Source organism: Zosterops lateralis, assembly GCF_965231275.1.
Source record: "Zosterops lateralis genome assembly, chromosome: 2".
Lineage (NCBI taxonomy): Eukaryota > Metazoa > Chordata > Aves > Passeriformes > Zosteropidae > Zosterops > Zosterops lateralis.
In genome coordinates this window covers 97,079,819-97,102,731 of record NC_139763.1, presented here as the reverse complement: position 1 = coordinate 97,102,731, position 22,913 = coordinate 97,079,819, and the positions used below count along the sequence as shown (strand labels likewise).

The following is a 22,913-nucleotide window of genomic DNA, read 5'->3' as shown; positions in this document are numbered from 1 at the left end:
GGGTCTGGATGAAGGCTACAACCCATTTTAAAAAGGTCTAGCTTGATGACATTAATGGAATTTGCACCATGATCTTCCAAACACTTCGGCTTTTTGCAATTTAAAAAACCCAAAACCTCATCACTAGTCCTGTTTAGAATGAAATTGAAGGCTTCTAAACCGATTAACACATTTGAAAGCAAAGGAACCAGAAACTGGAGGGAGAAAGGAAGGAAGAAAAGTTACCTGTAGCTAGCAGGGAAAGGAATTTTTAATAATTTAAAACTGAAGGCTGAAAACGCCTCTGAAAATTACTTGTGCTAGTTGTGATTATAAAAATCATACCGTGTATTGTACAAGGCCCCTGGTACCCTGAATGTGTCCTTGTGAATGTTTCCAGCTAAGAAGCTGAAAACCAAGATGAGCTTCTACCATCTGCTTGAAATACCATTGGATACATATATGGAAACTGATTGGCAGATAGGACTAATTAGTGTTAGTATTTTTTAATGCTTTGAAGTTTGCAGGCTTTGGCTGCCTGGTGTCACTGCAGTGGTGCACAGAAGTGCTTCATGGTTACTCTTCCTCGATGTTTATTCCTGAGTTCTGGCTGATATGGTGAGAAGTGAAGGATAACAGCCCATGAGGTTACTCCTCTCACTAACTATTCATCAGTGAGGCAGGCTGTTCAGAGCAGGGCCTTACCCTGGTGTTACAGCACGTTATTTAACTCAAACATAGATATAATAAAATGAATTAGCATGGAAATTAATATAAGCCTTTGTGTTTACCTAATGCAACATAATTGATCCTCTATCAAGTATTGGTCGGAAAAAAAAAAGAGTACCTAAGTTTATCACAGACCCACAAAATAATTTGGGTTAAGAAGAATTTCGAGAGGACATCTACTCTTAACTCCTTGTTCAAAGCGTGTCTATTTATGTAAGATTACTTAGTATCTAGCTGAGTCTTGAACGCAACTCCAAGGACAGGGATTCCACAACCTCTTAGGGCCACCTCTTCCAGTATTCGACCGCTGCCATTGTTAAAATAAACCGGAAAAACTACAAAACCCTTTCTCTATATAACTATCGCCTCTGGCGGGTGTCGCCCCGCCCGGTCGGTGTCTCTGTTGGGGGGTCGCTGCTCCAGGCGTGTCCCGCAGTTCCGAGGGCAGGGGAAGGGTCGCTGGCCGCTTTCCTTGATCCGCCTGTCTCTGCTACGGGTGTAACACCAGCGCAGAGCTCGGACAAGTGAAACGCGCACTCGACATCTAAAGGGTTTTCTTTCTTGCCCCTTACAAACGAAACGGAGCGCCCTGAGCGCCCCCGGGCACGGCTGCGGCCCCGCCCCGGGCGGCACGACTGGCCCTGCCGCTCTGCGCGCAGCTCTCGCCCCCGAGGCAGCTCTGGAGCAGAAGCCGCTCGTTTCGGAGCCGGGGCTACACAGGGATTCCCTTAGGAGCGTCCCCCGTTCCCGGTGCCGGCTCTGCCCGGCTCCGACATGGCGGCCCCGCCCTGGCCCGGCTCTCCCTGCCCGGCCCCAAGATGGCGGCCCCGCTTCCCCCCGCCCCTTCCCGGCCCCTCCTGCGCGCGCGCGGCTCACGTCACTTCCGCTTGTGCAGCAGCCATTTTGTCTTTCCGCCGCGGCTGCTGCCCGAGCTTCTCCCTCCCTCCCGCCGCCGCGGGCCGCGACACTCCAGTTCCCCCCCGGGCGCGGCTCCCGCCGCCCGGGGCCGCTCCCGGCTCGCCTTCCCTCCTCCCGGGAGGCTCCTCCGCAGCCTCGGCGCGGCTCTAAGGGCGCGGGGGCGTCTCCTCCCGCGCCCCTGCCGCGCCATGTCCAGCGAGGAGAGCTACCTGGCCATCCTGCGGTACCTGACCAACGAGCGGGAGCCGTACGCCCCGGGCACCGAGGGCAACGCCAAGCGGAAGATCCGCAAGGCCGCCGCCTGCTACGTGGTGCGCGGGGGCACCCTGTACTACCAGCGGCGGCAGCGCGACCAGCAGCGCTTCGCCGAGCTGGAGGTGGTGCTGCAGGCCGAGCGCCGCGCCCGCCTCATCCGCGCCGCGCACCTGGCGCCCGACGGCGCGCACCGCACCCGCCTGCAGACATGGCAGGGGCTCTCGCAGAAGTACTGGTGGAGAGGTGAGAAACGCCGCCGGGTTCTTGGGTATCTCCGCTGATGGAGAGTACAGTCGCCTTTACAGTTTTTCCTCGTGTTCACGTGGAGCTTCCCGTGCATTACCGTGTGCTCCTTGCCTCTCGTGTCATTGCTTGGCACCACCGGGAGCTGGCTCCGTGCTCCCCACAGCCTCTGTTTAGGTATTTGTGCGCGTTAATGGGGTTCTCTCTCAGTCGTCTCATCTCAAGGCTGACCCAGTTCCCTCAGGGTTGTAAAGTCATTGATTCAGTTGATTCAGTCCCTTAATCATCTTTGTTACCCTCCGCTGTACCTGCCCCAGGAGTTGCATGTCTCCTCGCACTGGAGGGATGTCCGTGTGCCCTCCGTGCCGGGCCCAGGCGGGGACTGTCACTTGCCGGGTGACCAGTGCTTTTAAAGGCCACCTGGAGCACATGCACTGTGGGCAGTGAACTGTGTCACCCCCGGGGAGGCAGGGCTCGCTTTGCGCGGTCTGCAAGTCGTCCAGGGCTGCTTATCTGGTGGTGGTACCTTGAATATACGGAAACACGGAGCACAGCTGTCCCCTCCGGGCCTCGCACACAGCCCGGGTGAGACAGTGACATCTCACCTGTGCCCTTGGGATAGGGTGATAATCCATTCCACGTGACCCAGGTTAGCTTTGGACTTCATTCATGCGTGTTCATGTTAAAGTACTGCAGCTGCCAGTGCTGGTTGGCAGTCCTGGCACCCACTATGATGTTTGTCTCTTTCTTGCAATGAGAAGCTGAAAAGACCAGACTAATTGTCAGCTGAGTCCTAGTGATATCACCACCACAAATGGTGGTATCTTGAACAGCAGTAATTCCCAACTGGGACTTTCTTTTGGCTGAGGGAATGACTTGATATATTGTTGCTTTTGGATTTGGTGTTCTACTTTTAGCACTAGATATCTATTAAACAAATAGCCTGCTTTTCACTTGCCATGGGCCCAGTGTGTGTCTGTATTGCTTCTCTTGTTCTGCTTTCTTCATCCATCAGCAAGTCTGTAATTTAGCTTTAGTTTTCCCTATTTTCAGCTGGAGGGATTTTGCTCAAGCTGCAGGCGACCCCTGCAGTCCAGATCTCATTGACTTGAAGATCTTTCCATGTGAAAAAGGATTTGGCATCTTAAAGCTGACATGCCCATTCTGGATAGTGGTTTCCTTGCCTTTTTCTGCAATCTCATTGTCTGCCCAGCATTGTACTGTTCTGGCATTTGTTCTCATCCTGTGCTGGAAACTTCCTCCATGGGCATCAGTGCAGCTTCTGCTCATCAGGAGAGGACATTCCGTATTTTTTCACTCTTGTTGGTCATGTTTATTTGCAGACCCTATACCCTCTTACTTCTCTTGCACTGAGAATATTAAAATTCATTCCATGCTTTCAGTTCAAGTATTATGTTTGTTACATGTGTCTCCCTTAAAACAATGTTTCCCCTGCCATTACAGTTGTGGACAGCAGCCTTGGCCCCCTGTCACCCTGAGATGGACATCAGCCTGCTGAGTGTCTGTTCTGTACCTGCAAGGCAATGGACTGGAGAGTGGCTCAGGGGCCAGGAAGGGTGTTAGAGGTGTGATTTGCAGACCAGAGACCTCCTGACTGATTTCAGATGAAATCAAGGAGATGTACAAATGTCGAATGTCTTAGTTTGCCTTAAGTCTCCTTACAGAGATATATATGTAACAATAGTGCAAGTCATGCTCTGAGGAGGTGTGAGCAAGCAAGTCTAGGTCTGTGTCAGCAAAGCTTTTGAGCTGTGCTGGATTTTAAACCCTAGAGACCCAACTGCTTTATATGTTTTATATTGTCCTAGTGAGGAAAACTAATTTGGATTGAAAGCAGTGCATGGAAAATGCCTTGGTATCTGGAGGGGGACCCTGGGCTGAGGACCTGTTGAGTATCTGAAAATATTTACAGAATTGCAGAATGTGCTGAGTTGGAAGGGGCCCACAAGGATCATTGAATACAACTCCTGGCCCTGCACAGGACCATCCCCAAAAATCACAAGGGTCATCCCTCACAGCATTGTCCAAATACTTCTTGAACTCTGTCAGGCTTGGTGCTGTGACTGCTTCCCTGAGGAGCTTGTTCCAGTGTCCTCCCAGCTTCTGGGGGAAGAACCTTTTCCTGATATCCAACCTAAACCCCCCCCCCCCCCCAATACAAATTTAGGCTGTTTCCTCAGGTCCTGTTGGTTATATTTGGTTAAAGTGCTGGTGGGAAATTGATATATTCAAATTCCAAAATCATAAGCAATTGGTTTGAATCAGTGTTAATGATAGATATCAGTGTCACTGCATTTAGCACGGTTGAGCCCCATTTTGCAAAAGCTCTTAAGCGAGCCTTCCAATTCTTGTCCTCTTCAGGAGGAACAAGCCATTTGTGTGGGCTAAATGCAGGATTATGTTACATCCATCATTACCTTGGGATTATGAGACTAAATGTCTAAATACCATTATTTTTTTAGCCTTAATAATGTTTCTAAGAAGGTTTGCTTGATATAGTGACATTCTAAATGTTCTGTCTCAAATTAGCAGTAGTGACTTACAGTATCATGCAGTGGTGTGAGAGAATCAGAACTGGTAATAATGCATCAGAGAGGGAGTGAAGGTAACCTACTTTATTTTTCTTGGTTAATATGTAATATTTTTTATTATTAATTATTGATGTTTTGCTAATCACCTACATACTTAGCTATTTGTTTATAGTAAATTGAATTAAGATTAGAAGTCTAATCAAGCTCCATTTTCTTTTTTTTTAGGTATTCTTAAGCAGGTTAAAGATTACATTAAAGAATGCAGCAAGTGCCAGGAAAAGCTTGATCGCTCCAGATCTCTCTCAGATCCTTCTGAAATGCTGGAGGAGCTGGGACTGGATGCCAAATCTCATGAAGACAGTAATGAAACCGATGATGAATTGAGTAACACAGCATCAATCCCAGCTGCATCTCCAAAGCCTGTGAAGAAGAAACCAATAGCAAAGCATGAGCTTGTGTTTGTAAGTACCATTGTTTACATCTGAATGGATTTGCATTTTCTGTTACTGCATTCTTGGTCATGTACTTCTTTTCCATTGTTGTGATAATCTTGTAACAAGAAGACTATAAATTTTGCCAAACATATTGAATATGTATAAATAGGATACTGGCGTGTATGTAATGAAATTAATTATAGGACATCATTTCTGGGAAATAAAATCACCCCATATATTATGCATATAAAATCTAAGATAAAATTAATGGCAAAATTGCCAGTAGTAAAACATCACATACAAGATTCTTATGGGCTCTGTATCTTTTCCTTAATAAATGATGCTATACTGATACATAAAATTTTTGTCCATAACTGCAGGCTCACATGCACGTAAAGACATTTGAATTTAGAAACTTTTTCAGACTGTAGCATAGAAAAATACAGTCAAAGAGCTGTTTGAATGTGTCTTCCCATTTTTCCAGTCTGTTCTAATTGTGTTTGGAGGGAGGGTGAAGCTTAAAGAAAGAAAACAATAGTAAAGTTAAGCTCTATATTCTACAGGCTTGAACTGATTGTATGGTTGCAGAAAATAATCCTTTTCTGTGTTTCAGTGTGAATGCTTAAAAAGGCACAATCTAAATGTAATGAAGTTCTCAAATGTTGTTTATGACAGGTTGACAGTAAGGGCCTTGTGAAGCAGTCATCTTCCAAACATTGTCTGTCTGTCTTAAACCAACTGAATCAGCAGAGGCTTTCCAATCAGTTCTGTGATGTGACTTTGCTGATTGAAGGAGAGGAGTACAAAGCTCACAAATCTGTCTTGGCAGCCAACAGCGAGTACTTCAGAGAGCTCTTCATTGAAAAGGGAGCTGTCACTAGTCATGAAGCTGTAGTGGATCTGTCAGGTGAATTGCTGTGGGTTTCAAAGCTAGAAATCATTATTCTAAGTAAGGTGTACACTATTTGATTGAGTGTTTTTTGAGTATTGAAGACAACCAGATTTTTATCTTGCTTTTTTCTCTCTTTTAATCTAAAAGTATTTTGTGTGGATCCTAATGCAAAAATGATCACTCTGATTTTGCCTAATCTGATTTTCCATGGATTGTGGTATTTAATCTTAAAATTTCTGAGAAGCCTTTGATGGATTTTTACCTTGCTTAGGCGTGTTTCCTCCTAGGATTAGTCACAAATGTTAAAAAGGGAACAAAGAACAAAATCAAATTCTTGAATACACCAAGTGGGGATGTTGACAAGCTGCTTGGAGAGTTGTTTGACTTAATGAATGCTAAATTGCTTCTTTGTTCTGTGAAGCAAATTATACGTGTCTGCTTATTTCTCAGACCTGGTACGTGAAAAGACAGGAGACAATTCTAAAATAAATGTTCTAAAAATAGCTTTGTAGTGATGAAAAATAATGAACTGAACAAATGCCTTCTGCATTGTCTTCTCATTTAGTAACTGTTTGTCTCTGCATGAATAGTGGGCATGCATGAACAATAATTTTCTAATAAGACGGTCCAGAAGATTCCCCACATTAAATATTTGATTTATTATTTATGCAGTTGTGGAAAATTATACCAAATTCTTACATTTAAGCGTTTCTATCTATATATCCATATCTTTATTGTTTCCAGTAGCTGTTTTGTTATTTTTCTACCACATCGCTTGTTACTTAAGACCTGAGTACTTTCTGAATGTAGCAGATAGAGAAAGACTTCGGTTCAGTTAATCTGCTCCAAAAGTATTGTGGCTCTCCCAGCATCTTAAACTATTCCTCAAAGAATTTTACTGTGAAACTACCTAAGTTCTACTTAGTTATTGGAAAAGTTGTCTGAGCTTATCCTTACACAGAAGCTACATGAGGAGGAAGCTGTAGTGTAGATGACAATTAAGTGATGGGCTTGTTATTTCCAAGTGTGTTTTACTCTAAATTTCAGGCTTGCCTGTATCAAAGGTGAACTGTTGTATTCATCATGGGATATAATGGTGTAATTTCAGATCATCATTATTTGCTCTAACATCTTGTTTTACTCCTGGTAGGTTTCTGCAAGTCCAGTTTCCTGCCTTTATTGGAATTTGCTTATACTTCAGAATTAACGTTTGACTTCTGTAGTATGGCCGAAGTGGCCATGCTGGCCCGGCATCTCTTCATGTCAGAGGTCCTTGAAATCTGTGAGAATGTGCACAAACAGATGGAAGAGAAACAAATTACAGTGTATCAAAAGGGAGATATTCAAACAGTAGAGTCAACACAAAATCTAGCAGAGCAGGCTGAAGTGGAGATGCAACCTGTGGATTGTGTTGAGCAACCTAAACTCACAGCTGGTGAAGTTCCAGTAGCTGTGAATGGAGCTCCTTCCTCTGCTGGGACAGAGGAGACAGCAGCACCCCAGCCTGACCTCCTGCAGCCAGAGCCTCTGAAGGCCACTGCAGGCAATCCTGCCAAGCCTGTGGAACAGTGTGAAACAACTGAAAATTACATCAAGATCCAGCTGGTGGAGACCGTTTCAAACCACCTCTACAACAGCTGCAGCGCTGAGCCATCAGCTGTGGAAGCCATGGACACAGAGCAAAGTAAAAGGGAAACTGAGATAGTTCAAAACCAAAGTGATAAAGCACATGTGGACTCTGCTTCTGAAGACTCCTCAGAGACACTGAAGCAAACAAGTCCCGAGCAGAGCAGCTTGGTTTCGCAGCCAGAGAGCGTGGCTTCCAGCCAGGATGACACTTACAAAAGCAAACTCCGCCAGCGCTCAGTCACTGAGGGGGGATACATCAGGCTGCATAAGGGAATTGAAAAAAAACTGCAGAACAGAAAGACAAACCCCAAGTCTGCAGTGCAGCAGGTATTCTGTCTGTCGTTAGGCCTGTAGTTACCAGAGTAATTTCTAAGCTGCGACAGTTGTGCAACCAACATCCCAAAACCATTGGCTTGGCATCAGTATTCCTTCCATACTGGAGGTCCTTAGAATGCTCAGTGGCCACAGTCTAGGTTGAATATCTTCTCACAGCATCTTATGGTTGGACAGAAGTTGTATCATCTCCCCAAAATTCTTAATGATCTGTGAATCCTCTGAGCCAGCTCAGTTATATATATGTCAGTTATAAATACATACAGTTATCTATTAGAGAAGTGAGATCCTACTTTTGTTCAGACTTGACAACAGCATTGGGAATGAAAAATTTTACATCCCATATAGATCTTAAGATGTAGTCATGAGTCACAATTATGCATTCCTGCTGCCTTCTAATTGGGGCCAAGTTAAGAGAAAGGTTCAAAGAACACTGGTGTTAAAAACTCTAGCCTGAACATACTAAAGGTTTAGTAATTGAACTAGTTCCAGTTACAATTTTTTATTTAATGAAGCAATCTTGCTACTCTTTCCCCTCTGAGAGCCTTTCCTCTTTCAGTGCCTATGGATAGTTGACAGTCATCTCACTGGGCATTCATGCATGTAGTTTGTGACAGAATGCACTTCACTGCATGTTGGCAGTGTCTTCTGAAGAACTGTTAATTTCCAGAGGAGTCCTGGGAGTTTTGTGTACTAGAGCCACCAGTCCCACTCAGAGGACAATAATTTGTTATCATTACAACACCCTGCTAGATAGGAACTGTAGCATTAGTGTCTTTTTACAGATGGACAGCTTAAAGCCCAGATGCTAAAACTAGCACAATCAAAATACTTGAGCAATCTATTTATGCTGGTTGGAGAGCACCAAGGTTTTGTTCTGTTTGGGGAAGGGGAGTATTTACTTTTGGGAATATTCCTGTTAATCTGTTTTGCAGTTTTTAAATCCAGCTCCTTGACAGATCAAATCCACAGACCTACGGAAAAAAGAAATTGGTTTAGATGATTGCTCAGGATCAGACTGAGGAACAGGATTCTGCTTTCTTACCTTGTTTTGTAGCTTTTAGTGTTTTGTCTTGAGCATCCCTCATCTCCCTCTGTGGCATGGGATGTTATACGAGCTTTGGGAAGGAGACACTCCTGAGTTCCCAGTTTTGATGATGGGAGAATAACAGGAAAGAGATTGCAGGAAAAATGCTGCTGATTTAAATTACAGTATTTGCACTTGGCATGGAAATATTGGGGATGAGGTGTGCTTTGTAGGAATTATTTTCCCAGCTCTTAGTAAGCATGCAGTGAACAAAATTATTTTTGTGGCTTCACAGTTTAGCCAAGTTTGCATAAGTTTTCAGAGCAACAGGAAAAATTTAAAAAATACTTTAAAAAGGTTTCTCTGTGTCAAGTTTCAGTTTGGTTTTCAAAGGCATGGAAGGGCTGGCATGTTCTCAAAAACTGCTAGATACCTCACTTGTTGGGAGAACAGGATGAAGAAATGGGGATGCTTGTACTTCCTTCCCTTGCCTTATTCTCAGGAACCCAAAGGGGACACACCTGATACAGGACATTTCAACCTGATCACTTAGAATTTGGCTTTTAAAGAATTTGGCAGCAAGTTTCTATGAAGGAAAATGAAATTATCAGCTCCAGGTACCACTGCCAATACTACCTAATAAAAACTCACTAGTGCCTTCTTCCTAGACAAAAGTTCTCTAGGAAAGCTGGAATGCTCTCAACTTGATAGAAATCCTGACTGGCAGTACTCTGTGATTCTTCTGTAACTATCCCATAGCTGTCACTTAGGCAGTTACTCAGGGCTGAAGAGTTCTTTGTCCCTGAACTGGTAAGTCACTGTGTGACCATCATCATAATAAGTTTATGGTTTTAAGAAAATAATGGTTTGTCACTCAGCTTGAGATCCGAAGTTTTGTAGTGAACTGAAACAAGGTAACTTTTGAGCAATTAAGTCAGCTGAGCAAAATTAAGAGGTATTACAGTGACACAGAACATCAGCTTCTAATACAAACTTTCAGACAAGGTATGAAGTGCAGTGCAGTAAGATTAATTCAGAGGTTCTGTTTTTCCAACTTAGGTTGCCATGAAGCTGGTACAAAGAGGGAAAAAAATGAAACAGCCCAAAAGAGAGACGGCGGAAAACAATGAAGTGGAAGCTCAGCACAAATGCACTGACTGTGGAATGGTGTTCCAGCGGCGCTATGCACTTATAATGCACACACTGAAACATGAAAGAGCTAAAGAATATAAATGCCCAGTAAGTTGAGAGGTTGGGGTTTTTTTTACTGTGTAAACCTTCCTCCTTATGAAAATCAATTCAGTAATTATTTTTCATTTCCTTTTTCAGTACATATATTTATTTTCCTTATGGATTTCAGAGTTGGATGCAGTCTTGATCTGGATGGGGTGGGGTAGAATGGAGTGCAGCCACTTGGCCTGACAGTAGTGTGTGACTTGCTGGTCACGACAGTGTTAGCATAGGATTTGCTTTTAGCCCTGTCAGTAAATTTGTGTTTAGTCTCAACTGGAAGTTAGTCTCGCTGGGAAGTGATCAGTGGTGCTGTCAGTAGCCATAAAATAAAAACTTACAGCTATTCATTAACCTCAGACAAAACAGCTGTTGGAGTTCGGTGATTTAACTCATATTACTGCACTTAAAACATTTGGTTACTTCCATTTTTTTTTTAAATAATTCTGGGTGTTGCATGCCAAGTAAAGCTGTAACCCTTTCTGTCCCAGCTGTGTAAGAAGGAGTTCCAGTACGGGGCGTCCCTGCGCGCTCACCTGGTGCGGCACACGCGCAAGACGGAGGCCACGGCCGGAGCCGCGGGCGCCGAGGGCACGGGCGTGTCCTCGGCAAAGGGCAGAACCAAACGGGAATTCGTGTGTGACATATGTGGGAGAACTCTGCCAAAGCTCTATTCGCTCAGAATACACATGCTTAAACATACAGGTGTCAAGCCTCATGCGTGCAAGGTAAAGTCCTTTTGCTCTCTAATCAGATTAGTGATGTTTTCTATTGCCAGTATTTTGGTATTGATGCTCTGCCCTAAAATTTATGTTAATCTTGGTCACCTCACAGTAGGGAAAAGTAGTGTAACATTCATGATGAGATTGCTTGCAGTCCAAGAGTGAGAAAACTAGAACAAATTTGAGTTGTCCAAGTTCATATTCTTGTGTCTAGAAGAATCTCTTACTTTAATTATTCCCCTTTTTTAACATACCAGTTTTGTCGCTGGTGCAAGATCACTAGGCCATCCTAGTTCCTAAGAAATACAGGAAGTTTTGTTTTGTTTGAAGTTAAACACCTGTTACATAATTACTTATATTTCTCCTATTTCATCACATATGGAATTTTTTAGGTTTGTGGAAAGACCTTTACGTATAAGCATGGATTAAAAATGCACTTAGCTCTTCATGAAGTACAGAAACAGTTCAAGTGTGACTTGTGTGAAAAGTCTTTTGTCACAAAAAGAAGTCTTCAGGAACACATGAGCATTCATACAGGTAAGTGATGAGAAAGGGAATACTTTTCCTTTCCTATGCTGCTGAACTTTAACATTGTTCTTCAGTGTCAAAGGAACTGTTTAAAAAATAAATGGTAGTTTGTTCTTTTTCTTCTGGTCAGGCAGCTGAGATAGATGTAAGTTTTCTGGGAACTGTTCTACCATAGTTAGTGTAACTGTTCTGTACAAGAGCAGGGAATTGCGATTGGTCTGTTCCTGTGGTTTTATGTGCATATTTAATGCCTGTATCATGTTAATTCAGTAAGAAATATGCAACAGGCTGGAATGTTCCAGTGCACTTAATCTTCCAGCCTCTCCTTTTAGAGGAAAACGTGCTAAGTTGAATCTCCATATATATTTTACAAGGTTTTCTGTACTAATGTATTTTATAAAGCCTAGTGTCTTGAAAGATCTTAGCATGTGAAAGATGACAATATAATAATTTAATAAAAGCAGAGTTTTAAAACTGTGATTTGTAAAGGTTGTCTGTGTTTCTGGTTTTCTGGGCTTGGCAGAATCAAGAGAGATATTCAGTTAGGATAATTTGTTCCTGAAATTAAAGAATTTATATCAGTAGTCATCACTCCTGTGTTGATGAAATGGAGCAGAAACTTTTCTTTTAAGGTGTTTTTCCACAAATGTAAAATATAAACAATAATCCATAAGCAATGCTGTGTTTCTGTAGAAGTTGCATAATACATAAACTCAGGCAGTTGTGGTTTTTTCACACAAGAGGGCAGTTTTTCAGGCTGCTCACTTTTCCTCACTAAATCATAGTTGCAGTGATGTACTTAAATTTAAAAACATTAAATAATTTAGAGTTGCTACTCCCCCACCTTGTGTATTATTACATTAGCACATACAAAATACACTTAAAAATTCCATCAGTGTGTAATTAAACAAACGTCTCTTTGTAGTGCTGCTCTGATTACTTAAGTTATGTATGAATTAGAAACCTGTCTCACAAAGCACTCCAGAGAAATGGAGGCTTGGCTTGGTAACATATTCTGTTTTGTTTTGGCCAGGAGAATCCAAATATCTTTGCTCCATCTGCGGAAAATCTTTCCACAGGGCATCAGGACTCAGTAAACACATAAAGAAACATCAGCCAAAGCCTGAAGTTCGTGGATATCAGTGTACTCAGTAAGTCAGGTGATGGGTAGTTTTGGTGGCCTTTTTTTCTTAGCATTAATGATCCTAGTAATTTTCAAGATTAAAAGCAGCTCCTTGTTGTAGTGTAAAGCTGTTCCACTGGCCTGGGATAACACTTGTAAAGCATGAGAATAAAAAAATGAATTTTTGTAAATACATGTGCTGGAGAGCAAGGCTTGGCTTTAAGCTGTTACCTAGCTCCAGGTTCATGCAGTTATTCTCTAATGACTGCACTGTAATTGGTGCTGAAATCAGTAGCTGTGTGGGTATACAGGACAGACAAAAGGCAATTACAAAAGTGTGTAAGTTTGTAAGAGGCCAAGGGCCTTCAGCCTGGTTTTGCCCTCCTGTAGTGTGATAGAGGATTTCAGTTTGATTTGAAGCTGTCCTGTAGAGTCTGCAATGTCCTGCACTTGTGTTTAGCAAACAGCTGTGCAGGAACATTGCAAACTGTGCACAGACATTGTTTCGTGAAACATACTATGGAAGGCAGTTTTAGTTTTGAAGTTGAAATATATTTAAAAAACAAAAACTTTTTACTCAAGGCAGTAGGACCATGGATGCAAGAGATTGCCTTGACAGAGATGGTATTTTGATTCCCCAGCTTCTTCAAAACTAGTGAAGGTCTCTACTAAGGATATAATTCATGTTGTCACCAGTGGTTTAGAGAGCTTCACTAAGCAGTAACCAGACTTCAGTTTTTTAGTTTGGTGGCTTAGAATAGAAACCACCCTGTCAGGCTTCAGTCTGAACTTCTGGCCCAGTTGAGCAAAGCTGACCATGAGTTGTTTTCCTGAAATGTTTTATTTTCCTGGAAGTTTTGCAGTGAAGTATGTGTTTGATTAAATTGCAGTAACGTGTAACAATGTTAGAGGATGGTGGTTGCTTGCGTTTTTTTACTTCTCTAATGGCTTTTCCAAATATGCTTTCCAAAATCCTTGAGGAAAGAGCACCAAATGCCAATCCCCTGAGGGGTCTTTCTGATACTTTTTTATGTGGATGTGCAAACTGAGGATCCCTGAGAGCCCCATTTGAACTGGAGCAGTCAGGTTTTCCAGCCGAGGGAGAGGAGGAGGTTGTTTGGGTGGCTCAAGGACTGTTACTCGGGGTTTTTTTTCCTCCCTCAAAAGGAAAGAGGACTTTTTTTCTCTCAAAAATGCCCATTATTCAGGCAATGTAATATCAAATGTTTTGTTCCAGATTTAGATTCCACTGGATACTGTGACTTCTGAGATGTCCTCATTCCAGTGGTGATGCTATAGAAGTTGAATCATCCACCTTTGCTTGCTGGCACTGCTCTGCCTCTGCCCTTTCTTGTGTCATGCAGCTGTATGTTGTCACATGAGGGAGAGAGAGATGAGCAGCAGAATTTCTTTTGAAGGGAGAAACCATGTTTTTGATTAGACCAAACTCTGTAGTCCTCATACCAAGAGGAGCTGTATAGTCATATGATGGCAAAGTGTAAGTGAAGGAAAACTGTAAGTTAGCCTGGGTTAAGGTGTGTACAAGCAGAAAACTAGAGAATGAGTATTGATACTTTCAGATGCTTTCTTGCAGGATTATGAATTTGGGGGGGGGGGGGTTAGTTTCAAAAAAACAGCTACATTTGAGCATTAAAAACAACAAATTCCAGTTATTTTTGTGTCGGTCCTCTTTGGTTAAGGGAAGAAGCAGCTGTTACTGTCCTCATATGTCCATATGGTATAATACAAATTTCTGATGTCTCCCAGTTGGTTTGCTTTTGATTAATCACCATTAAAACTGCAGAAAGAATATAGTTACTCATTAACAGATAAAAGGGTTTCAGAGGTCCTCAAGTTTTATTCCGGGCTTTCAAATAAGCTGCTGGGTTTTTTTATTTTTTCGTAGTTTAGATTGGGGTTGTGCTTTAAACAAATACTGATGATGCAGTAGCTCTTCTCAGTCTTCAGTTGCCATTAAAGAAGAGCTTCCCAGTGCCTTTGAAATCAGTGCCTTTCTTGTATGGGATGCTAAAACATTTGCTGTTGCAGGTGTGACAAGAGTTTCTATGAAGCTCGGGATCTTCGGCAGCATATGAATAAACATTTAGGTGTGAAGCCATTTCAGTGTCAGTTCTGTGGAAAATGTTACAGCTGGAAGAAAGACTGGTATTCTCATGTAAAGTCTCATTCTGTCACAGACCCTTATAGGTAAGAGGAAATTAATTTAATAACTGAAATGTACTAATCAAAGTGAGGTTATAGAGATCCACAGCCTGTCAACAAGGCACTGCTTAGTCCACTTTTAAAGTACCAATGGATTGATGGTGACTGGGCTCTTGAGTACTTGAGGATGGATGGGTGACTTTAAATAGCATTGGGTTAACTGCTGACCTGGAACTAAGATGTGAAGTCATAAGAGGATAAATACAGTCAGTGAAGTTAGAAACTTACGTGTCTTACTTCTCTAGAAGGGGAAGTGGAAGCTTTGTGGCTGTAGATAAGAGGAAATGTAGTTCAGTCCAACAATATTACTCCTAATTATGGAACTGCTTACCATGTAAGGCAGTATTGTCATTAAACTTTGCCTACCATAATTAAAGTGGATTTTGGCTTAAAAGATATAAGTGTACAATAATGGTTTTAATAGATTTCTCACTTAACACATTTTAGGTGTAATGTATGTGGAAAAGAATTTTATGAGAAAGCTTTGTACAGAAGACATGTAAAGAAAGCCACACATGGTAAAAAGGGAAGAGCAAAACAAAATCTGGAAAGAGTTTGTGAACACTGTGGAAGAAAATTCACACAACTCCGGGAGTATAGGAGACACATGAACAATCATGAAGGTACGTAGAGCACAAATAGTCATGACATCCCTCAAACTCTAAAAACACAATGTGCAGGGGGCTTGTTTGGGTTTGTGTGTGTCCTCTCTGGCAAGACATGGAGGGGGTTTTACAGATTCTCCAGTTCTGTGCAAATCCTGGTTTGGTAACTTGCTACCAGTGATTCCCAGAAGTTGCTGTTGGGGTCTTTCTAAAACTCCAGTCATGTTAGATGTAAAGTATGAAATTGATTTTCAAGTATTTGGTTCTTTCAGCTGTTTTGGGAGTGTCTGTATTCTCCTGTCCCAGGGCAAAACCCACTTTTTTTTTTTTTTTAAGTATGTTTCCTTTTAAAGCATTTATAAGAGTAAAGCTGACAGCAGTCTAACTATTGAAATAGAGATTTTGTGTTTGTTTCTAAACAGAGAAAGTGTCCTGTAGTAGGTACCTAGCCTAAATCTACAGTAACTGTCACAGAGGAAATGCCAGTAGTGAGATGATGTTTGTCACCGCCCACACGCCCCATTAGATATTACAGACCACAGAACTCAGACATTATGAGGGAAAATAAGATCCTACAACCATCAGGTGCTGTATTTGGACATCTGCAGTGTGGAAGAGGAGGGGTAAAGCTGTAGGTGTACAGAAGGATCTACAGAAGCAAAGGGTGACTAGAAATGTAAGTGGCAGATGCTGTGAATTAAAACGTGGCTTCAGAAAGGAACCAAAATGATCAGAATTCCATTAAGCATTGTGCACTTGAAATAAGGAAGAAACTGCATTAAAAGGAATTTTGAAAAGTCTTGTAAGTAAATTGTTGGGTTGGGCTGGGCATTTGTGGAAAATCTCACCACTGAATGCATTATGCTTTCATTATATTGTTACACAGAAATGGTAAACAGGATCTCTTTCTTACATAGTGTCTTGGCTTAGAAAGCCAGGTGTCTGCCAGGCAAAGCTGGAGCTTTCCTTCCATGGAGCATGTAACTCCCCCCTCTCGAAAATATTATAATTTTTCAGTTAGGGGTTTTCAGGCAAAGATATGGCAGTAGGAATAACAGTTCTTTACTAGGAATATTAAGAATACCAATGTAGTAGTACAAAAAACCAAGCAAACAAGCAAAAATCCTACAAACCCTGACAGAGTCAGAAATACAACCTAACATCCTGCTGGTAGAGTGTTGGAAGCAGTCCAGATAAATCTCCTGGAGTAACAGGTGTGGTTCTGTTGGAGTAGAGATGATCTGGTAGAAGGGTCCAGTGGTGGTGAGAAGGGTCTGGTCTTCCTCCAGGCAATCCAGTGGAAGAACAGGATACCTGACGTTCTTGGGTCTCAGTTTGTGTCTAGGTAGAAACGCTTGGCTCCCCACACTGGGTGGAGCATCTCACAGTGGGATGATGTAGTGTTGTCACTCATGCGGTGAGCCTTAATGGCCCATTAACAATAGATACCTCCCTGGAGGGAGGATGGGTTGTGGAAGAGATAAGGAACACTGCCCCACCTGGTTTTAACAGCTGGCCCATTATCAGGAGGCACCTGGCCCCTCTCCTGTGGAGTTGGGAGGAATGGGTTATACAAGAGAACGAAAACATCTCCCTAACTGGTTTCAACAGATGGCAAATAGAATAAACATTTGTTTCCATAACTCAAGACACATAGCAGAGATGCCAGTGTTGCCCTGCTGTCCCTGTGGCTGCTGCTGGGGGCCCTTGTTGAGCTCTGTGTCCCCTGTTGGCAGGCGTGAAGCCGTTTGAGTGCCTGACGTGCGGCGTGGCCTGGGCGGACGCGCGCTCCCTGAAGCGCCACGTGCGGACGCACACGGGGGAGCGGCCCTACGTGTGCCCCGTCTGCAATGAGGCTTACATCGACGCCCGCACCCTGCGCAAGCACATGACCAAGTTCCACAGGGACTACATCCCCTGCAAGATCATGCTGGAAAAGGATACCCTGCAGTTCCACAACCAGGGCACGCAGGTGGAACACGCCATCAGCATTTTAGCGTCGGACATGCAGGAACAGGAGACCGAGATCAGCTTTGGCGCCGGGGAGGGCGAGACCGTGGTGGTGACGGGAGAGACGCTCGAGGCCATCGAAGCGGTTGCAGCTACGGAGGAATGCACATCAGTCTCTACCCTTTCTGACCAAAGCATCATGCAGGTGGTAAATTACGTGCTGGCACAACAGCAAGGACAGAAAATGGCTGAGGTGACACAGGCCGTTGAAACTGTAGAAGTAGAAGTGGCCCATGTAACAACAACAGAGTCGATTTAGTGTGTGAGAGCAGTATGGTTCTGTAATCTGTAAGAGCCAAGTATTTAATGGGTTAGCTGAAGCTTTCAGTGATGCCTTGTTTTCAAATGGTTAACCCTCAGTACTGAATGTTGTGATGACAGAATACTGCATCGTGCATTAAAGGGAAAAAGTACCAATACTCCACTGTGGGCCAAGGCTTTGAGAACTAAGATTTCTATACTGGCTATAACTTTAAAAAGAAAAAAAAAAAGGTTAAAATAATGGTTTTGTGTATGCAGTATCATACTGTAACTTTGAAAAATTAAAAAGAAAAAAAACATATAAAAAGGCTGCACTAAACACTAGAAACGCACAGCGATAGGTTGCTTTTTGTTTGTTTTGATGTGATTTCATCGAGTTTGTGAGCAAATTACCTGTATTGGATTCTGTCTGTTTACTCCCAAGACAAGGGAGGTGGTGGAATGCTTTGTGTAGGCTTGTGCTTCATGTGGCATACAGAAAAACTGAAGTTTTTTTCTCTGGGGAAACGCAGCATTGGTAGTTAGCAAATCCCAGTTCTGAAGAACTTAAATTCCAGGCATGTGGGTGGCTGGTCCGAGGTTCAGCAAAATGCTGTAAAACCTTTTATAGATAATGGGCAGTGACCTGCTGAAGTCCAAGGAAGTGACTCTCCAAGATGGTTGTGAATCTGAGTTGACCAGAGGACAGCCCACCACAGGGAGACTACTTAGAGAAGTAAACTCCTTCTCTTTTGTGAGGGAGGAGTTTACAGTGCAGCCTCTGTGCACAGCCACGTTCAGCTCCATGTTTGTTTGGAAGCTCTTGCCAGCACTGATGGATGAACCCAAAGCAGGCAGCCTGATGATGGATGCTTCTAATTTTGCTTTACATTTGATGTAGAAACTATCAAAGGAGAAAGGTCTAATGGCACACTTCTTCAGGAACTGAGGAATTCCACCTATTTACAGACTGATCTTGTCTTGTATTATATTGACAGGAAGAGCCTTGCTAATTCCCAAGCAGGACACATGAAATATGAAAATCTTAGGATGAGTAAAAATTAAATTTGTCTCAAAATTACCAGAATCTCTAAAAGACCTTATTACTGCTACTTTACGAAAAATACTTCTAGGGCCAGTTGATACCTGCTGTTACATCACGTAGTTGGAAAAATCCTTACTGGGTGTTCCTGCAAGTAAATGTGACTAACAGCTGTGCTTGGCCCAGGTTTCCATGTCCCTGGTTTAATACCACAAACAGGGCACATCTTAATCTGTACAATGTGTGGGTTCCTTCGTTGCTGCCAGGGTTTTTTTTAAGCAAGCAGCATGTCTGTCAAGGAAACTGAAAGTGCTTTGCATGTGAACAATCAGAGCTGTAGTCTTTAAATTCTTCTCAATCTGGAGTGGTATCATGTTTCCTAACTTGGACAGCAGCAAGATATCCAAGCAGCCAGAAACTTGTAATATTGCAGGGTAAACTTCATAAATAAAGTGACATGTATATATCTGCTACCTGTGAAACAGATCCACTGAACAAAGTTTCAGCAAACCCTGGGGGAAAATAACCACCTCATTTGAATTAGTATTTCTACTTTTCATCTTAAACTGTGTAGATATCTGTCTACTAAGCTACAGAATGGACTGTTCTTTTTATACTTCGCAGTTCTGTAGATAAGCAGTTGTTGAAAATTTTTTGAGTTTCTGTCTTGGATCCAAATTAATTTGTAGATGCCTATTTCAAAAGTCAGGGGCTTATTTCAGAGAAATAATGTAGTTATTTATATATCCTGCACCCCTTTACAATTGTATTATTTTTTAATTACCAAATGGAGTAAAACTAAAATGAATATTTAAAAAAAATTACTGCTAGCTGAATTTTTGTATGGTAAAGCACCTGGAGATAGCCATCATGCTTAAAATTAAAATACTGCCAATTATAATGGAAAAAGATTTAAAAGAGCACTAGGTAAACTTGAAAACTTACTTCAGTGTTTGTATCCTAAAAATAATTATGAATTACTAAAGTGAAGAAGTGTTCAAGGAAAAATAGCTGTAAATAGTGCTAGAACGTTATTTGTATATTAAGTATGTTACCTTACAAAAAAGAGTATTGCCAGCACCTTAGTTTAATCTTTGGTGCATTTATTTATTTGCCCAACCTATGGAAGAAGCAAAAGTGATTCTGAATTTTGGAGCCTTCTTACCCACTGTCAAAATGCTTTACTGACTCAATGATCTGTTTAAAAACAACCACCAACCAAACTAATCACAAAAGGTTGTTTTCTAAACAAGATTGAGCCAGGAATGTCAAAGCGGAATGTTGTGGCACCCCTTTCCGAACATGCTGTGCCTTACCTTTTCAGAACAGCGTGAGGTAAGTAGGGAATGTCACTCTTGGCTTTGCTGTTCCCATCTGTGTGGAGTTGCCTTACGTTTTTCTCTGGACTTCAGCACTTAAGACATTCACTACCCTTCTGCAAAAACCAGACTGCAAATATGCAGTTGGTATTTGATTTTTTAAAAAATAAAGTCAATGAGAAGTGTCCGTTCATTAAGTATTCCTGGTGAATTCCTGTACATAAATAATTTGATTTGTACATTCTGCTGTTTTTATTTAGTGTTAGATGTATAAAGTTATGGTTATTTCTGTCATCAAATAAACTGAGCTCTGCCATGAACTGCTCTTTCAAGAAACTTTTTTTTTTCTGGGGAAAGAAGGTGTTGGAGATTCCTCTTCAGTATTTCACTTTCCATATACAGACAGATTCTGGCCTGATAGTTCTAGTAACACCTGCTTTTTAATTTATGCTTAAGGTTCAAACAATTATGTTGTATGAGGAAATACACAGCCCTTCTGAATTGTCAGAACATGGCTGTACAAGAGCACAGTGCTCAGTAAACACTGTGTATATTGATTCTGAAATTGCTTTGGCTGCAAGTCCTCAGGGTGTGTGAGGTATCTGTCCCCTGGTACCCAGCTGTAACCATTTTGGTTTGTTTCAGATGTTGTTTTTCTTCTCTTGGGTGTCCACAACACTGCACCCCAGAGCAAGCACCAGCCAGCACGTCCATCCTTGGCCTCTGCCCTGGGATGGATATTTGGGCAGGGGTTGTGGTGTGAAAGTTGTCCTCCAGTGCCGCTCTCCTGGCTGAAGGATAAGCTGTACAGAGTCCTGTGCCTTTCCCTTTGCTGCTACAGGAACTTCAGGGCAGCTCTGATGTTGCAGAAAGCCTGATGATCTGTCGTTCATCCTAAGGGAATGCCAGGAGCTTTTTAACTCTTCTGTGAACCTCTGTAAGTAACCAAGCTAAGTCTGTAATTGAAGAAAAGTGGGGGTTTCAAAAGGCTGAGTGCTGAAGGACTAAGGTAGGTTTGTGTTGAACAACTACTGCTCCACAGGGATGCAACTACAAGCGCACAACAGCCAAGTGATGTATGGATAATTTTTGCCCTGCTTTGTTTCTACTGGGGATACACCCATGTCATTCCTCACGGTTAAAGAAGCACCAGTGTGTAATGATGACATTCAGGAGCCAGTCTTACGGCTCTGGCTGACGTGGTGGAACCCCCCGGCATCTCTGGAGGAGCTCTTAACCGAGGCCTGTTCCCTGCAGAACAATTCCAGCTGCTGCAGGCAGAGGCCTCGTTGCCACTCACCCTCAAGTGCAGCGCCGTTGGGGAGGATCCTTACAAGTCTCGTGTGACCTTCAAAGGACTTGGCAGGAAGGAAGTTTTGCTTGTTCCCCTAGGAAAAGTTTTGTGCTGCAGGCTTTGTCTCTCCTCTGGGGTCAAGTGCCCTGCCTTCCAGCATTGCTGAGTTGAATAGTGCTTTTACATGTGGAGTACTGCAAGCTCTTCTTGTCATGGCTTTAAATTTTACATGTGAACAGGATTGTCACACCTGAGTAAAAGAACTAAAAGACCCCTTCAGGCCCTGGTTTCACAGTTACCTGTTCAGTGCCGCGCAGCTGCTGAGTGGGAGAGCTCCCACAGCCACACTTGTGTCACCAAGGCACGGCTGTGATTCACTAACGAGCTACTGAGCATCAGCCAACAACTTATATGCAACTACCACGTTTATAAATTAGGGGAAGCTGGGGGAAAAAAGTTGTTTTTATTACAACTTGCATTAACTTTAGATTTATACCTTGTACTGCCAGGAAAACATCAGTACAGGCTCATGACTTCAAGTTTCAGTGGAGCTCTTGCTACAGAACCACAAACACTTTCTGCATATCCATCTCATCAGGAAATCCAATCCCAAGAAACAAATTTAAGAACTGAGCCACACGCTGAGCAGAGGTTTTCCAGACCTCGTTTCATGCCACTGCATCAGGGAGTCCATGCTCCGAGTACCAGCCACTGCTGCCTCCTCCCCTTACCCAGCCTGAGTGGCAGCTGCCAGTGGAGTGTCCAGACCTCAAAAAGCTGCAGAGGTTTGGGCAGTAAATCTCGGGCTCCCACCACTGCAGAGTGCTAAATGCAAGTTTGCAAACACAAATTGGAGCATGCTGTGTCCACAGTTAAAAGTCTAACAGTTGATGTTCTGTGCTTTTAATTCTGTGGAAAACCACACACCTACCCCCAGGCAATGGCTCCACATTATTGGACATGAGCAGCTTTCCTCAGTAAGCACTATAGACGATGCCAGTATTTCAAAATTAGACAACGGTAGATCTTTTTGTTAATGAAAGCAGAAGAAATAAGGGATGTGGTAACAGGATAAAGTAAAAAAGCAAATTGTTAATTATCCAGTATTTATGGTGTTCTAGCGAGTTGTGCCAGAGACACTAGACAACAAGTTCTGGTGAGTTTAGAACTTAACCTTTCTTTTTGTAGCTTAAGGGCAGAACTATTCAGCATTCCTCAACTTGCAGTTATATAAGGAATTTAAAAAAGAGCTCTTTGCAGAACACCCTTTAAGGCTACCAAATACACAGGAAAAAAGCTTTCTCAAAACCCTGTAGCTCCTCCAAATGGATTTATCTTACAGCAGCCTATAGAGTTCTAGTGCCACCAGTCAATTCCAGTAGTTTAAAACCCTTTTGCCTCTTCAGGAAACAGAAGCTGCCATTTTCTCAAAAGCTGACTTTTCCTCCCAAGTGTCTTCAGACAGCCAACTTTGGCAAACTCATTGCCAGCACACATCACTCAGCAGAGTCCTGTGAGCTCTGACAAAGGGCTGCTCTACAAACCTGGCAGCCGTGGAGATAAAGCTCACCAGGCCTGATGGGGCA

The 22,913-nt window shown here is 42.7% G+C and overlaps 1 protein-coding gene across 1 annotated transcript; it reads left to right on the top strand.

Annotated features, from left to right (window-relative positions):
* Positions 1–1,814: 1,814 nt before the first annotated feature.
* Positions 1,815–18,762, top strand: ZBTB11 (zinc finger and BTB domain containing 11; the record flags this gene model as incomplete). The annotated part of the gene is made up of 11 exons (XM_083854529.1): positions 1,815–2,124; positions 4,902–5,137; positions 5,786–6,017; positions 7,153–7,958; positions 10,051–10,230; positions 10,713–10,949; positions 11,336–11,480; positions 12,505–12,622; positions 14,644–14,802; positions 15,265–15,440; positions 17,159–18,762. The coding sequence occupies 11 exons, from the start codon at positions 1,815–1,817 to the stop codon at positions 17,689–17,691; spliced, it is 3,132 nt and encodes a 1,043-aa protein (XP_083710655.1). The 3' UTR covers positions 17,692–18,762.
* Positions 18,763–22,913: the final 4,151 nt, after the last annotated feature.